Source organism: Oratosquilla oratoria, chromosome 3 (genome assembly GCF_046742065.1).
Source record: "Oratosquilla oratoria isolate Oo_2021 chromosome 3, ASM4674206v1, whole genome shotgun sequence".
Lineage (NCBI taxonomy): Eukaryota > Metazoa > Arthropoda > Malacostraca > Stomatopoda > Squillidae > Oratosquilla > Oratosquilla oratoria.
The window spans coordinates 33,117,266-33,136,194 of NC_134779.1; the positions used below are offsets into that span (position 1 = coordinate 33,117,266).

The following is an 18,929-nucleotide window of genomic DNA, read 5'->3' on the forward strand; positions in this document are numbered from 1 at the left end:
CAGCACTGCATGGAGCAGGCTAGGAATTTAAAGGAGGGTTAGGGCATCGTTACTTGCAGCGAAGGTCGAGGTGAGGGTGGTTAGAATCCTGTCACCGGCGAAGTTGAGCCAAGGGCATGGTTCATTAAATTCCATGCTACAAAGCCCTCTGTGAGGGGCACCATCCTAGCCTCCCGATAGGGGGGAGTGTGTGATGTTAAACCATATCATCATCATCAGAAAGAGCCTAAATATGAGAATTTTGGTGGTAGTTTGTGAATGGGTAGAGTGAAAGCTGTGGAGATGAGGGGAAGAGCAGAAGTGGAAAGAGCTGACTGATAGGGTTGATCAAAGGATGCTGATGTTATTTGGGTTTATTATGGGAAAGGTGGAGGGGGAAACACGGGTCTTTATCTGAATATCGAGTTTATTCCTGACTGGTTTCGCTTACAATAGCTTCTTCAGAGGAGGGTTGTAAGCGAAACCGGTCAGGAATAAACTTGATATTCAGATAAAGACCCGTGTTTCCCCCCCCACCTTTCCCATAATTTGTCCCAACGTCTCTAGATTTGGGTTTATGGAAAGAATGAAGAAAGATGAGCAAAAAGATTGTGGAGTGAAGATGTAGGAAGGACCAAGAATGAAATGGACTGGGTGAAGGGGGGCCACGGATGCAAGAAGAATGTCGAGCAAGGAAGAAAGAGTGCAAAAGGAGTAAATGGAGAGTTGTTAATGGATGATGAATTAAGGGATATTCTTATTTGTTCTGGAAGTTTCTAGAGTGGATGAAGGGGTAGAAGCTTGCTTTATAATGAGGAAATGGGGATAAACAGGTGTCTGCTCTTGGGCATTGTGTCTTGCTCCATTGCCTCTGACCGGAGCAATGTGGCAGGAAGCACAGATGACCCTGCATGAAATGCTAAGATGGGAAGGGGGGTGAATGGGTTTCAGAGGTGTGTAGGGTGAGTGTACATTTGACTGGTACATCCCTCTTATGGGAAGAAGGCCTTTTGTTACATCTGTTTTTATATACGTCATTGGGCTATAGTTTAAGCATTTCATTGATGAATAGGAAGTTCCTAATTGTGGTGGTCTTACAAGATGGGTATCAGAGATCTGTCCACTGCTCCTCTTCAGAATCTATCAATACTTTCACCTCCTGCTGGAGGTGCAAGGGCTGGCTCTAGTCTCTGGACCAGCACAAGTTTTCTGTCCATCAATTTTGACAGTACTCCACATAAGGAGCTGACAACTAGCAACTGCTCTCCTCCTTCTAGCCAGTGACGTAGAAATGGACCCACACAGATAAAACACAGACGAGCCCAAATTTTCTTCCCAGAGAAATCTATGGGAAGCCCCAAGGACTATTACTCAGTACCATAGGGCTTCAAACTTCTAGTCATTGAAACCCAATGAAACAGTTATTACTTACAAGCACATACATTTGCTAAAATCAATGTTACAATATAATCAAATAAAATTTTACTTTGATATGTGCAAATCATACTTCAGTATATTCATTGTACTTTTATATTTAATTTTTAGGACCAATACCCTCTGCGTGTGACCATGACTGAGCTGCCTTGCAAGAAAAGAGGGAGCAACAGTAGTAACACAAACAGTGAAGAAAAGAAAGAACTCAAGGCACACACTGACTACAGAGAAGCTCTAAGGGATTTGCAGACCTCCTGGATTACCAAACTAGGTATCGTTTACAAATGTTGTTGGTTTGTTTTGCCGGCAAGTAGCCCACAGCGTCGGTAAACAATGACACTAAAGTTAAGGAAGAAACTGATCTCCCTCTTGGTTCCTCACCACAGTTCTTCCACCCTAAGTGTCTTGTGTTTACCAAACTGTAGCGTACAGGAAAGCAGCAATGTTCATGTTTGTGTACTCCCAGTGTTATGCAGCATTTAAAGATGTATGGGATTGCAAGTGAGGCAGCCTGATGGTGGGCAGATGTCACTAGTAGTGTTGCTCAACTTATGTTGGTATATCCCTAATATGCTTTACAAGGAAGGGTGGCCAAGTCAGAGCATACCTGCCGAGGAAGCTATGTAGTAAGGCATAGCTCATCTGTGGGCGAGTTTAGCAGTTGGAACTGGTTTACTCTCACTAATTCATATACATGTTTTATTCCAGATGCTGAGAGCAGTGACTTAGTATATCAAGAAGTTATAGCCGCTCATCCTGACCATTTAGGTGCAAAACTGGCTCGTTTACAAGCCATAGACAATAGCAACACATCTACCACCGAGGAGCAAAATGATAAAACTGCTGTCATAGCCCTAGCTCAACAGATCATAGCTGCAATTGATATTCCTGCCCTTCTGGCTTACTACGGCACAAAGACAGATTCCAGACCAGATGCTGCCAAACTGAAGACTCAGGTTAGTGATCAGAGGTGCTCAAGCTATTCTTTATACATCATTGCCTTTTTCAGTAATGTTTGTAGTTTTAGTGTATATGTGTATGTATAGACCAATAACCTTTTCCTTTTGTAAGGAAGAATGTGGAGTCTTATCTCAGAAAGAAAAATAAGGAAAGGGTAATCCTCGGTCCCCTCAGTCTACTCCATTTAGCTGTTGAGTATTATATGAATGGGAAAGGGATGGCTGGGCAGACTGTGCATTCATAGACCTACAAAGGCATTTGATAAGGTACCACACAGAAAATTACTATATAAACTGGAAACAATAGGAGGCATACATGGAAAACTATTGAATTGGATGGAGGACTTCCTACATGGAAGAAAAATGAGAGTGGTGCTCAGAGACAAATATTCAAAATGGAAAGAAATGAATAGTGGCATCCCACAGGGGTCAGTACTAGCTCCAATGGTGTTTGCTACATACGTAAATTACATGGACGAAGGCATTGAAAGTTACATGAAGTGCTTTGCAGATGACGCAAAATTATTAAAGAGAATATATTCCGAAATAGACTGTGACTCATTGCAGGGGGATCTGAACAAAGTCTCAGAGTGGAGCAAGAGATGGGAGGTAGAATTCAACATCAAGAAGTGCAGTATAATTGAATTTGGATAAAGCAAGAAGAAAATAACAGGACAGTAAAAAATTGATGGAAAAGAAGTAAAGAAAGTAAATTCTGAAAGGGACCTAGGAGTAATCATCACCAAAGGCATGTCGCCAGATAAACATATAAATAAAATAGTTGGAGAAACATACAATTTGCCGAGATCAGTAAAGGTGGCCTTTAAATACCTGGATAAGGAAATGATCAAGAAAATATTACAAACACTGATAAGGCCAAAACTGGAGTATGCAGCACTGATATGGTCACCCAGTACAAAAAAGAATACAAGAAAATTAGAAAGAATACAAAGAGCAACGACAAAGTTGGTCGCAACATTTGCAAATCTGACATATGAACAAAGACTGGCCGAACTGGAACTGCCAACCCTGGAACAAAGGAGAGAACGAGGGGACCTAATAATCATCTACAGAACTATGAAAGGAAAAGAATACCTTGATAGAGAGGATTTATTAAAGCAGGTCAGAGGAAAAACAGGAGGACATGCAATGAAACTCAAAAATGATAACTACAGAAGAGACCTGAAAAAAAAAAAAAAAGTTTCCCACACAGAGTGATAGATATATGGAATAAATTGGATGAAGAAATAGTGTGTGCAAACACGATACAACAATTTAAGAACAAACATGATCTTGTGAGATACAAAAACGGGTCACCATGAGCATAGCTCCCCTTCCTGTCTAATACAGCTAGATAAACTAGGTAACTAGGTAAATACACACACACATCTTCAACTTACGAACGTCGACGAAAGTGGCTTTTGACTATTTGGATGAGGAAATGGTAAAGAAAATATTAGTTACACTGATAAGACCAAGATTGGAGTATGCTGCAACACTATGGACACCCAGTACTAAAAAGAATATAAAGAAATTAGAAAGAATACAAAGAGCAATGACAAAGATGGCACCAACACTCTTCAAATTGACATACGAGCAAAGATTGTCCAAATTGGAACTACCAACTCTGGAACAAAGAAGAGAAAGAGGAGACCTATTGACTATTTATAGAATTATGAAAGGAATGGAAGTCTTAGATAGAGATGATTCATTAAAGTGGGACAAGAGAAAAACAGAAGGACATGAAAAGAAACTCAAAAAGGATAGCTATAGAAGAGATCTGAAAAAGAATAGCTTCCCACACAGAGTGGTTGATATCTGGAATAAGTTAGATAAGGCAGCAGTGTGTGCAAATACTATTCAAGAATTTAAGAACAAACTTGATGCTGAAAGATACAAAAGATACAAAGATGGGTCACTATGAGCATAGCTTCCTGTATAATACAACTAGGTAAATACACACACACATGTTTCCATGTGTCCAAACCATCCCAACATTCTTTCATCCACCCTATCTCCCAACTCCCTTACCACCCCTGTTCTCCTCCTCACCTCCTCATTTCTCACTCTATCCAGCCTGGTAACCCCTATCATACTTCTCAGACACCTGATCACAAACACATTCAAACTCCTCTCTTATGTTTCATGTTTCTGCCTCATACAGTGCTGTTGGCACAATCACTCCTTCATAAGATCTCCTCTTAGCATCCATTCCCGAATGTCCATTTGTCATTACACTTTTTAATCCACCAAGGCACTTACTCATTTCTCTCAATCTACATTTTACCTCCACCTCCACTCCTCCCTTTCCTGCCACATTTGCACCCAAGTACCTAAAACTATCCACTTCCTTCAGTCTCTCTCCCTTAATACTCACTTCCAGTCTGCTGCCACTTTCTCCCCTAGTACATCTCATCACCTTTTACCCACATTTATCTTTAACTTCCTTCTTTCACACACTCTCTCAAACTCTGTCACTAACTTCCTCAATCCCTCCTCTGATCCTGCTACAAGCGCAGTGTCCTCTGCAAACAACAGCTGGCTCATCTCCCACTTTTCTCCATTTTCTATAACCATCTCCAATCCCTGACCCACCACCCTTGCATTTACCTCTCGCACCACCCCATCCATGTATGAGTTAAATAGCCAGGGTGACATAACACATCCCTGACGAAGTCCCACCTTTACCTTGAACCACTCACTCTCTCCATTTCTAATCCTGACACATGCTCTATTACTCTTGTAAAAACTTTTGACTGCTCCTAAAAGCTTTCCCCCTATCCCATATATCTGCAAAACCTCCCACAGTGCCTTCCTATCTACCCTGTCACAAGCCTTTTCCAGATCCATAAAAGCCAAAAAAAACATCCTTACCTTTTTCTCACATATCTGTCTTACCACAAAAATCTGATCCGTGCAACCTCTACCTGTCCTAAATCCACACTGTTCCTCTCCTAATCCTCTCAATCAAGATCCTCCCATAAGCCTTCCCAACTACACTTAACAACTACACTAAAACAATACATAAATGCTTAAAACAAAAAGATTAAATAATACTTTTTATTATGTTGTTGATGAACAACAAGTTATTAGACAATTTTTTTTAATATAAACTTTAAAAACACTAATAAAATACATGTGATACTATTTATAAAAATGTCAGATGTTTTTTTAGCAATTTTTAAGCCTCTAAAGTCTACTTACAAAAATTGTATTTTTGAATAACGGAGAACTAATAAAAATAATAATATGGTTTAACATCACAAACTCCCCCCTACCGGAAGGCTAGGACAGTGCCCCTCACAGAGGGCTTTGTAGCATGGAATTTAATGAACCATGCCCTTGGTTCAACTTTGCCAGTGGCAGGATTCGAACCACTATCCCTTCGACCTTTGCCGCAAGTAATGACGTCCTAACCACAACCACATGTCTAAAAGATGTGAAGAAATAGTTTTCCATACTTGGAATATGATACAGCCCAAGCTAGAACAATATACAAATCCAAATCTAAATATGATAATTGGAAATCAAGTATATAGATTAACCCCATGAGTACCGGATGTGTGTTTTGTGACACCTGTGTGTCACGGCTGAGTGCACCCGCCAGGAATCGAGTGTGCTCCCCGTGACACGCATGTCTCACAGTTATAAGCTGTGTATTGAGGGCTCTCAAGGCCTCGGTTTCTGGGTTATTTCTACCCACGTGGTGGCAAATGTCTGTGTTTACAAACATAAGGCTCCAGCCATTCGTGGGACGGTTTGAAATGTTTGTTTACGTAAGGTTGACGGGTCGGTAACGAAGGGGTTAAGTTAGAGAAATTAAAGAATAGATGGGACACAGTGAGCATTGCTCCTTTCCTGTATACTACAATCAGGTAAACACAATTAGGTACACATACCAAAGGCTTTTTCTTCCCTCTTACAAGGGAGGTAGCCAAAAAACAAAGGCATAGAAACCACTCCCACCCATTCCATCCCCACATACTCCACTCCCATCCACCCCCCTTCCTCTCTCTTATCTTGCCTCTTCCTGGATCATGGGTCATCCCTGCATCTCGCCCACTGCCCTGGGTCAGAAGCAGTGCAGCAAGACACAGCACATCCACAGCAAGGCTGCTTCATTAAATCAGCAACCTCCCCCCCCCCCTCGTTGTCCCCTCATGCAGAAATGAAGTTGGGAGAAATCCCTTTGGGCTGCATCAAATTATTTTTTACACATACTCCCTCACCCCCCCACCCACTCCTCATGCTCACAGCATTATCTATACACAACCATTCTCTATTCACCCCCATCTTCTGTCTTCTCCCATCTTTTCTCAACAGACATTCCCCTCTTTCCCAATGCCCCATTTACCCCATCCATCCATCTCATCCTTGGTCACCCCCTCACGTTCACTCCTTCCATCTCTGCCTTCCACACCTCTTTTACTAATCTTTCTTCACTCATTCTTTCCATGTGTCCAAACCATCCCAATACTCTTTCATCAGCCCTATCTCCCAACTCCCTTTCCACCCCCATTCTCCTCCTCACCTCGTTTCTCACTCTATCCAGCCTAATAACCCCTCATTCTTCTCAGGCACCTCATCTCAAACACAAACTCCTTTCTTCCTCTTATGTTTCAATGTTTCTGCCTCATACAGTGCTGTTGGCACAATCACCCTTTCATACAATCTCCTCTTAGCAATCATTCCCAAATGTCTATTTCTCATTACACTTTTTAATCTCCCAAGGCATTTACTTGAATCTCTCAATCTACATTCTACCTCCACTCCTCCCTTTCCTGCCACATTCGCACCCAAGTTTCTAAAACTATCCACTTCCTCCAGTCGTTCTCCCTTATTGCTCACTTCCAGTCTGCTGCCACCTTCTCCCCTTGTACATCTCACCACCTTACTTTCACCCACATTTATCTTCAGCTTCCTTCTTTTGAACACCTCAAACTCTGACATTAACCTCTTTAGTCCTTCCTCTAATCCTGTTACAAGCGCAATGTCGTCAGCAAACAACAACTGGCTCATCTCCCACTTTTCTCCATTTTCTTTAACCATCTCCAATCCCTAACCCACTACCCTTGCATTTACTGCTCACAGCAATTAGGTAAATAAATACACACACACAAAACAGTTGTGGTCCTAGGAGTGGTGGAGGAAAAATTTAAGATCAGCAAACAGAAACAAGGGATATATACTTAAAAGATTTGTTGTTGTTGTTGTCGTTCCCTAGACTGTCTGTCCGAGCAGTCCCGTCTCCCCAAGGAAGGCCACAGTATACTTAAAAGATGTGATAGATGGATACATTTATAAACTACAGACAAGTAAAATGGATCTGAGCAATGGGGACGTAGTGAAGAATAACCAAGAAGGAGAGGAGAAGGGCAAGATTGGTAACAGAACAGACTGAAATGAAGTGTATTGTGGAGGCAGTAAAGGGGTGAAAATGGAATAGAAACGACCAGGGAGATGGGAAAGAGGATCAAAAGATGGATCAAAAATGTTGCTGAATGGATGCAACAAGGTGGGAAGCTTGGAGAAGAGAAGAAACAGAAGTTGACATAAATATGTGACTCAAAGAGGTTGGGGCAGGGATCTAGTTCATCTGGACTCCACATGGCTCATGATTGTTGTCTCTGTCATTGTAAGACATTTGGTAAATCTTAAATACTCATGTTACTATTTACAGATGGACAAACAAAAAGCCATCTTACTGGAGTCTTTAGCAAGACAAGGAGCAGCTCTCAACGGGCAGTTGTTGGCAATAACAGAAGTAGATCAACGACCTCAGGAAACATTAGATAGAGTTATGAATATTGCAACAGAAATTTTAAAGTTTGTGGATGCGAGCGATTCCAAGGTTGTATAAGTGCCATAGTATCAGTTGAAGTCTTATTTGTCATAGATTGAAAAAAGAAATATTGTAATAGCTGAAGTTCTTGGTGTAAGGTTATTGATTGTACATCACATTTTCTAATTTCTGTTTTCAGGTAAGCACATTCTTCCAAGGCTTTTATGCCTTGCACGGGCTAGATGGTCTGGCAGCACGCATGATACAGCGTCAGTGTGAGGACAAGTGGAGCAGAGAAAATGAGACCAAATTGTGTGAGGCGTACACACGTCTTGGTTGGACGCACATTGCATTGCATGTTACTCATGCCCACCCACTCAGGTTCCCGCCATCCTACACCCTCTTCTAGAGAGCCTCATCTCTCATCAAGTTTATACAAGGATACTTTGCCGGTGCCGAAAAATTGAACAAGCACATCATTTTTCATTTGACAATTTTCCCTGTTGCTGCCGATGCTGAGAGGCTGTGAACTGCATGTTCCCATTCTTGCCTTCCTCTACACTTCTCTTGCTTGGTCTTCCACTGCAAGTGGCATCAACTCTTCTTTTTTGTCTAAATGGTTGTGCTAGACTCTGGTTTTTAAGATCAGACTTAAAACGTTTTTAATATAAGGAATGTCTAGAACTGCAAATATTTGTGTGAAAATTATTATTTTTATTTTATTTCTTTGACCAAGGAAAATTGGAAATAATCATGTGACTAAGATGTTTGTGCTTTATTCTGGGAACCGGTGCACTTTGAATAGACCTTTGAACCAAGTCACTTTCATCAAGTCCATATAGGCAATGAAGTTTCTGCGAGGGAAGTGGTTTTAGTTTCCCTCTGGGAAATAGAAGAATAATGCCAATTCATTTCAAAGTTTCTCATCCTGTGAAAGGATTAGGACACGTTTCTATGACTGAATGAGTTATGATATATGTAGAGTGCCAGCTATTATTTATTAATTACAGTCATTGGTAGTGCATGTGAAGAAGTTAGCAGGCGTATGTGGAGAGCAACCACCATTTTAATTTTTTAAGGAAATGTGACTAAGGAAGTAAATGTTGTAAGGGCATAAAGTTGCAGTGTGTACTAAAAATAAATAAATAAAAAAAAATTAAATAAAAATTAAAAAAAATAACATCTCCAAACAGTGTGTATATTCTTTTAATATGGCCACCCTACAATGGAGTAAAAGAAGAATTTCTGTTGAGCAGGGAAGGGAGAGGACGAGAGATTGATACAAGTGGAGAGTTGTTGTGAATGGAGGTGGTCCAAAGGGATTTGTCTTCTCCAGTTACTTATGAAGTAGCGAGAAAGTTGGGTCACCATGTGATGAAGCTTCTGCCGTCAGGCCCAACTGCGTAGGTACTGCGTCTTGCTGCATTGATTCTGACTCAGGCAGTGGGTGCAAGCTTGGCCACAAAGATACAAGGACTGGTAAATGACCACCCCTTCTTTCTACTAGGGTGGGTAATCCAAACTTATCTAGTCGCTGCCTGTCAATTCTTTTCATCTCCAGGAGTCAAATTCCGGACAAAATGTGGTACTGCTCTGGAAGTGTGCACATAAGTGATAAATCAATAAGAGATCAGATATAAATTTTGTAAATTAAAATACATCAATGTAATATATTTTTTGTGGTGGAAATCAATAATAAAAATAATAAAAAAAACATGCTACAAGTAATATACTGTACTAGTGACAACTTGGACGTCAGCAAGCTTTGAGATGCCATTTTTATTTTTGTTGTGGAAAACTAATGGAAGTCTAACGACCTCTAGGAATGCTAAATACATACCCCATAGGTGGTTAGGTTACACTAGACCAATTTAGACTTCTGTTATATCTCGACTTTGTGAAGGCTTTTGACATTATCCTACATGAAATACTACTTGCTAAATAAGCTTCACATGGAGTAAGTGGTAGCCTATTAGGCTGGATTTGTAATTAGTATAAATGATTGTAAAAAGAGAGTTGTTCTAAAGGTTGAAACTTCTAGATGGAAAAATGTTATAAGTGGAGTTCCTCAGGGTTCTGTTCTTGGGCCACTTCTATTTATACATACATATACCAAGGTTTTTTCCCCCTTACAAGGGAGGTAGCCAAAAAGAAAAAGGCATAAAATCATTCCCACCCATTCCATCCCTGAATACACTCCACACCCCTCCACCCTCCCTCTTATCTTAGCACCTCCTGGATGATGGGTCATCCCTGCACCTTGTCCACTGCCCTGGATCAGAAGCAGTGTCGCAAGACACAGCACATCCACAGCAAAGCCGCTTCATTAAATTGGCGACCCCTCCTCTCCATCCCCCATGCATAAAAGGAGAAGATGGGGAGAAATCCCTTCGGGCTGCATCAAATTTTGCTCACACATACTACCTCACCCCCCATCCCCCTGCCCATTCCACCTCGTGCATCACAACATCATCCATATACAACCATTCTCCATTCACCCCCGTCTTCTGTCCTCTCCCATCCTTCCTCAACAGACATTCCCCTCTTCCCCAAAGCCCCCTTCACCCCATCCATCCACCTCATCCTAGGACGTCCCCTCATGTTCACTCCCTCCACATCTGCCTTCCATACCTCTTTTACTAGTCTTTCTTCACTCATTCTTTCCATGTGTCCAAACCATCCTAATATTCTTTCATCAACCCTATCTCCCAGCTCCTTTTCCACCCCTGTTCTCCTCATTTCTCACTCTAGCCTAGTAACCCCCATCATACTTCTCAGACACCATCTCAAACACATTCAAACTCCTCTCTTCCTCTCTTATGTTCCATGTTTCTGCCCCATACAGTGCTGTTGGCACAATCACTCCTTCATACAGTCTCCTCTTAGCATCCATTCCCAAATGTCTATTCCTCATTACACTCTTTAGTCCACCAAGGCATTTACTCGCTTCTCTCAATCTACATTCTACCTCAACCTTCACTCTACCTTTTCCTGCCACATTTGCACCCAAGTATCTAAAATTATCCACTTCCTCCAGTCACTCTCCCTTAATGCTCACTTCCAGTCTATTGCCACGTTCACCCCTTGTACATCTCATCACCTTTTACCCACATTTATCTTTAGCTTTCTTCTTTCACATACTCTCCCAAACTCTGTCACCAACTTCCTCAATCCCTCCTCCGATCCTGCCACAAGCGCAGTGTGGTCCGCAAACAACAACTGGCTCACCTCCCACTTTTCTCCATTTTCTTTAACCATCTCCAATTCCTGACCCACTACCCTTGCATTTACCTCTCCCACCACCCCATCCATATATAAGTTAAACAGCCAGGGCGACATAACGCATCCTTGACGAAGTCCCACCTTTACCTCAAACCACTCACTCTATTTCTAATCCTGACACAAGCTCTACCACTCTCATAAAAACTCTTGACAGCTCCAAGAAACTTTCCTCCTATCCCGTATATCTGCCTACCCTATCGTAAGCCTTTTCCAGATCCATAAAAGCCCAAAAAACATCCTTCCCCCTTCCTATAGCTTTCTCACATATCTGTCTTACCACAAAGATCTGATCTACACAACCTCACCCCTCCTAAATCCACACTGTTCCTCACCAATTACTCCCTCTGTTCCTCTCCTAATCCTCTCAATCAAGATCCTCCCATAAGCCTTCCCAACTACACTCAACAAGCTAATCCCTCTGAAACTACTACATTCACACTTGTCCCCTTTTCCCTTGTAAAGTGGAACTATACAGGCACTCCTCCAGTCCTCCGGCACTCTACCCTCTCTCCAGCAAACATTAAATAACCTCACCAACCAGTCCACCATCACTGTACCTCCTTTTTTTAGACATTCTACAAGGCATCCATCCAGACCAGGTGCCTTACCTGCTTTCATCATCTTAACTGCCTTCACTTCATCCTTCCTTATTTCTCCTCCATTTTCCTCATCACGGTCATTTTCTTAGCATTTCCCACTGCAACTGTCTTTCCCTCCCTATCCTCCTTCACATTTAGCAACTCCCTAAAATATTCTGCCCATCTTCCCCTTTCTGCCTTCTCTTCCATTATCATCTCTCCATCTGCACCTTTTACCTTTTCTTCTCTATTCGATTCGCCTCCTCTTCCTCTCTTAATTTCTTTCCAAAACATCTTTTTATTACTTTCAAAATTTTCTGTCATACTCTTACCACATTTCACATCTGCTCTCCTCTTTGCCTCCTTTACCTTTTGCTTTACTTCTCTTTTCTTTGTACCTCTCATATGACTCCCTCATCCTATTTTGTAACCAATCTGTGAAAGCTCGCTTCTTCTCTTCTACAACCTTCTTTGTCTCCTCATCCCACCATTCACTACCCTTCCTTCTATTTCCTCCTGTCCTTCTTGTTCCACACACCATCCTTGCCCACTTTATGACTCCCTCCTTGAACCATCCCCATTCCTCCACACCTAGCTCTACTCTATCCTTCACTCCCTCCCACTCCAGCTTCTTCTTGTACTCCTTTTCCTTTTCATTTAAAGAGTTCACTCTAAGCACCTCCCTACCTTTTGTGCCTTTCCTCTTTCTCCATCTATCCTCCACTCTCAACTTACCTTCTACCAAAAAATGATCTGATATTCCCCCACCCTCTCCCCTTAGCACATGTACATCCTTAACTCTTCCTATCATAGTCCTATTTATCACTACATAATCCATCAACGCTCTATCTACCACCCTTCCATCCAATACCCTCTCCCATGTGTACTTATGCTTGACTTTCTTCCGAAACACTGTATTTGCTATCATCAACTCTCTAGACACATTTACACCACCAACTCTCCTCTACGATTCTTTCCTGGAACTCCACATTTCCCAACCACTCCATCAATTGGACCATTTCCTACCCTAGCATTAAGGTCCTCCAGTACTATTATATTGACATTTCTCCCTAAATCCTCTATGCACTCATTTAAATCTATCCAAAAGGCCTCCCTTTCTTCTACACTCTTCTCACTGCCAGGCCCATATGCACTTACAAAGACCCACATCTCCTTTCCCAGTTTCACCTTCATCCACATTATCCTTGAGGAAACCACCTTCCACTCCACTACCCGTTTATCTATCTCTTCACTTACTAGAATAGCCACCCCTTCCCTCCCTCGCCCTCTCTTCACTCCAGATAACTTCCCACTTACACTCCCAAACTTATACTCGCCCTCCCCTATCAAATTAGTTTCACTCAAAGCCAACACATCCATCTTTCTTCTCACAAACATACTACCTATATCTTCCCTTTTACTCTCATCTGTACCACATCCACGCACATTAAAAGACCCAAACCTTAGGGTGCTGGTCGGAAAACTCCCAGACCCTCTTATGCCTTTGCTTTTTCTTTTAGGAATGTCCCCTGTGGGGCTACAAGGAGAAGGATGCTTAGTCCCAATCCCCGTCCCTTTCTTCTCGCATCTTACGATCCAAGTGGAAATACTTGGCATTATTCTTTTCCCCCACCACTGAAATCTATTGTCTCTAAATTTGCCAATGATACAAAACTGTGTGGAATGGTAAATAAACTACAGCAATGATCTGAAAAGTGGCTAATGAAATTTAACACTAGTTGTTAACAAAAGTGGATAGTGAGAGGATCTCTGCGTAATTATCAAATCATTTAAGCAGTGTATTTCCGCCTCAGAGAAGGCAAATAAGAATCTAGGACTGATTGCGCGATCTTTTGATTTTATAAGTCCATCTGTCATCAATATGCTATAAAATCGTTAATTCGTCCACATTTGGAATATGCTGTATCCATATGGTCACCGAATCTCATTAAAGACATTGACAGACTGGAAAAAATACAACGGCGAGCCACAAATTAAACCGATTCCAAATATCAGAAACAAATCATACGAAAATTGACTAATATATCAATCCATTTTCCCTAATAAAAGCGTAGGCTCAGGGGTGATTTGATATAGGTCTTTCAGATTCTAAAGGAAATTGTGAACGTCAGAAGTGACGAAATTTTCACACTGAATGCGAATCCAACAAGAACTCTAAAACTGTCAAGAAGCAGATTTGGTAAAACTTTTGAAGTGTACATGTTCGCGATATATTGCAACAGAAAAATGAATAATATATATATTTTTAAATTATAATACATCAACATAATATACGTCATTCTTGGCAGAAATCAATAAAGTTGCTAAAAGCTATACACACCCAAACGTCCACCTAGGACGTCACTTGGACTTTTTCCTTGCAAATTTTGGCGTCATCAAGGTAAGTGGAGCTCTCCAGTGTTGGCTGATTACTGTTGAACACCTAAAAGGAATCTTCCAGAAGCAAACTTAAAACTACACTCGAAAATCATTCATATCTACAATTTAAAGGTAAGTGTAATTGAAATATCAGCCTCATTTATTAGTTATAGTTGTTTAAAATTTAATATGCTAGCACAGAAAAAATATGACCGATACAAAAATCCTGAAAGCATATTTGAAATCGGAAGTAAAATTTCTACCAAATTATCCTTCTTTTGCTTGTGGGACGGGTATTTCAACAAGTTTAGTTGATCAGTTATTTGTCGCTATCTATTTATTCAATTCATTAATCTATTTTTTCGTATCCAACCTAGTTATGGACCAAAAGGTCTCCCGATAGCATGCTCTTCCTTAGTAATCCTTTGCTTCGACTGCTTGAGACGCCATCTTTGTTTTAGTAGATGTGGAGATGCAATTAGTAATGCGGTAAACGTGATTCCAGAGGTCATATTGGTCGTCGTCGTCGCCTTCGACCTCCAAATATATTTCTTAATTATTTATCATTATTAATTGATTTTATTCATTTATCTACTTCTTTGTTGGTTTATTCATTTCCACATCCGACATAGTTATGGCTCTGCAAGAAGCCTCAGTCTTACCTTGTCGGTCTGTTCGAGGACACCAACCTGTGCCCTATCCATGCTAAGCGTTTTCCTGAAGAGGGCTACAGTTGATAGCCGAAATACAGGATTCTTCTTTATTCGAAGTTTATTTTCTCCGACTGTGGGTTTCCTGTATGCTAAGCGTGTTACCATCATGCCCAAGGACATCCAGCTGGCTCGCTGGATCCGTGGCGAGCGTGCTTAGATCATGAGCACGTACGCAGCAGGGGTCGGCAGCTATGGACCAAAAGGTCTGCCGGCATGCTCTTCCTTTGTACTCTAGAATGTCGTCGAGGTCAGTTGTAGTTAATGGACCGCTTTTGGAAACCTTTTTAAATTGGTTTTCGCCAATAAAAATATACATAACGTTGATGTATTATATTATACACAATATTTAATTTTCTACTGATATATCATTTGGCTTGTTCATTCTAGTTGATTAACTAAAAATGTTGCCGGCCGAACGGCTTATAGCGTCGCTTCTAGTGGCGGAGGTCGCGGTGACGGCAGTTCGAATCTGCCGCCAGCGAGTTGGACCAAGGGTATGGTTCATTAGATTCCATGTTACTAAATCCTCTGGTAGGGGCACCGTCCTAACGTGCTAATAGGGGAGGGGGGGATTCGCGATATTAAACCATCATCATCAATCGTACAGAAGGCGATCGACATTGGCCCCTGTACGGGCTGGCGATTTTGATCAACCGGAGGAATCCAAAATCAATGGTACTCTTTGAGAGCACGACACGTCAAAAGGAACTTATTACTTACAAATTCGGCTTTTGCGATGGATTGTAAAGAAATGAATATCTAGATAAAAACACCTTGAGTTTCTCTGGACGGCCAATAGCCAACTAGTTAACTCGGGTGGTACCACAACCTTGCCTCACTAAGCTCCTAACTTACTTGCCGGACGCAAGCTACCACAGACCCAATTGGTAGCATGCTAGCCCAATCCATTTCCACTGGGGGCTTCTTCCTCGGAGGCATCTTGCCTAGGAAATGTGCTAATAAGAAACCCGGCCGCTTACCTTAGGTATGCGAGTACCATGTCGACAGAAGTGTTCTTGGGGTAAAACACTTCACACTATCACGAGAGGCACCAAGCTTTGTGGAAGGATACTGTAGTCGTTGAAGGGACAACAATAATTTAGAAAAAAAAAAAAAAATCCACACACACCCGGTACTAATTCAAAACTGACTTGGCGCCCTCGCAATTCAGTGTCTAATGTGTGGGAAGGCACTGCGATTGGCCCGAATCGTGACCCACAACAATGATGTCATAGGCTGATTTGATTAATTAATCAATTAATTAGTTACTTTAATTATTAATTCATTTATTTTTTCGGGGTTTGGGGAACTTTAGCCTTGTTGGTGGTCTTGAATTGTTGATACACGAACGCAGGAGGCGCGGCGTCGATGACGTCATCGGCTGACGTCACCTCAAGATGTCGCTTTCAAACTTGGAAGTGAACGTTAAACAAAAGGCAGTGGTGACACAAAGACGAAAGCCATACTTTTTTCTATCTATTTGTTCGATTGGTTCATTAGTTTGTTGATCAATTTGTATATTTGATCAATTATTACTTTTCCCTTGTCTGATTTAGGGATTCCATTTAAAATTCCCTCTGCTTCCCATATATTTAGGATAATGATAATAATGATGATGATAGTAGTAACAAAACAAGGATAATCTCTTACTATAATAAGGGAACTGAACCTGGTGGCCGATCAGGTATGCTAGGAAACCACTCATCAGACGAGACTTGAACGTGTCTGTGGTGACTTGGGTCAAGTCTCGATCTTTCTTGGGAGGCAGTTGAGACTGTCCTTTGGAAAGAGGCCACTTTGCCTTGGTCTAAACACAGACTTCACCACTAGTCCTGTGTTTGGTACGAATTTCTCAATGGTATTCTATATATGGATGACTATGTTTCATTCTCATATTTTTATTTTATTTTAAGGGAGAAGATAATTTTACCAGTCTTTCCCAGTGCAGAGTACCGCTCATCCTACTGGTGAAAGTTCTCTGAGTTGCCTCAAATTTTGATGAGAGCTGTTGTCTTATGAGGAGACATCGGGAATGACGCATCATCAAAAGACCTGTAGTCACTTTCTCTTAACGGGCAATAATCAAGACACTGCCCTAATTCGACACACTTTAGTGGATGCTAAAGTTTACTTCACCTTGATTACCCATATATTTCCCTTTAAAGAATGTAATGGAACTGCCTAGTGTGGGCCTTATGGTCTCATGCAGTCTCCCTTTTTCTCTTAAGTTCTTACTGTCGTACAGCTTCGCTGTACATAGTAACATGACCTGCGCGTCACGCACACCATGTATAGATATAAATCACCTGCTGTACTTTGTCGCTCCATGAGCGTAATAAATTTATACAAACAAACCAACGGTTGGAACTGCGCGAAAGTGCGGCGGTATATATCAAAGAAAAACTACGCGTTTTAGCGTGAAAGCCTCCATCGACTTATATCATGCTTGAATCCCAGCGCAACGCGCTTGTACCGCCGTTGCAAACACGCCAGTATAACTATCGGATTATATATACCCAGTTTCATACTGATGTTTTAATTGGTAGGTTTCTGACCTACGTCCAAAATAATGTACTATTTGATAGGTGTAAAGAGCGCAAATATTTGAATACATTATAGTATATATTTTAATTTATATTTGTTTTTAGTTGTGTAAAGTTACTATACAAATATGATATTATTTTGTTTATTGATTAAAAATATATTTATTTTATTTATTATATTGTAAATTATAATACCATAAAAAATATTATTATAAGCATAAACTTTTCTTAAAGCTAGTATATTACTTAAATACAAATCTGCAATTTTATTATGGGGTAACTTTAATTATTGATAGCTTTTGACCTTTTTTTTTTTTTTTTTTTTTTTAAATCGGCTGTGTACTCGTCCATGTTTCTTTCCTTTCTCTGTATAGTAGACATGTATTTTCCTCATTACTCTGTATTTCACTGAAGAGGATCACAGTCTGTGATCGAAATATATGGATATCGTCTACTTCATCTCTTCTTATCCAACACAGTGGATCTTTGTTGAATAGTACTGTAAATCAAATTACCCTTTCCCTTGCCTTTTTAACTTTTGTCCTCTGTGTCCTTTACAGTAAGTGTATTCAATTACGTAACAGTTTGTATTCAAGTTATATTCAGCTCGATTTTCCCCAACATCACTTAATATTGTTGGACATGTAGTGCACAGGTAGTGCAATGTAGTTCAGTTCGAAGCTTCAAGAATCATTTAGATAAACACCTAAGAAAGATGCTGCAATGATTATAATTTATCTTATGTTATTTGTTTTTGTTTTGTTATCATTTGTCTGTCTGATTTTCATTTATCATTAGTTATATGTCAATTTATTATTTACTATTTACCTGTTTGTTTATTATTTTAAATATACCTATGCATTTATTTATGTATTTTATTTGTTATTTACATTATTATAGTTTTTATTTATTATTTTATTATCAATATGATTTTTTTTTTTTTTTTTGCATCCGACCTAGATATGGATCAAAAGGTCTCCTGTCGGCATGCTCCGCCTTTGTAATCCTTTGACATGTGATATGGATGCAAAAAATATACAAACTACTGTGCGAGCGGGTGAGAAGATCTGGAGTCTGGGATCCATAACAGAGGGTCGGTGGAGTGGGTAAAGGTTATGTGAAGAAAATCTTAAGGTAAACGGAAGCAGTGGGTTCGAACTCTACATGCGACTGTCATAAAAATTATTAGATTTATGTCGCTGTCCCTAGCGAATTTCTCACTCACACACACACACACACACACTCACTCACTCACTCACACCATACCTAAATGGCCTAAG

General features: G+C 40.6%; 1 protein-coding gene across 3 annotated transcripts in view; it reads left to right on the top strand.

Annotated features, from left to right (window-relative positions):
* Positions 1-9,351, top strand: part of TppII (Tripeptidyl-peptidase II) — a 51,469-nt gene extending 42,118 nt beyond the window's left edge. For all 3 annotated transcript variants that reach the window (XM_076178858.1, XM_076178840.1, XM_076178849.1), the window contains exons 22-25: positions 1,525-1,684; positions 2,122-2,369; positions 8,053-8,223; positions 8,354-9,351. In XM_076178858.1, the coding sequence (XP_076034973.1) occupies positions 1,525-1,684; positions 2,122-2,369; positions 8,053-8,223; positions 8,354-8,563 (789 nt within the window). In that variant the 3' untranslated portion in view covers positions 8,564-9,351. The remainder of the gene's footprint in view (positions 1-1,524; positions 1,685-2,121; positions 2,370-8,052; positions 8,224-8,353) is intronic.
* Positions 9,352-18,929: the final 9,578 nt, after the last annotated feature.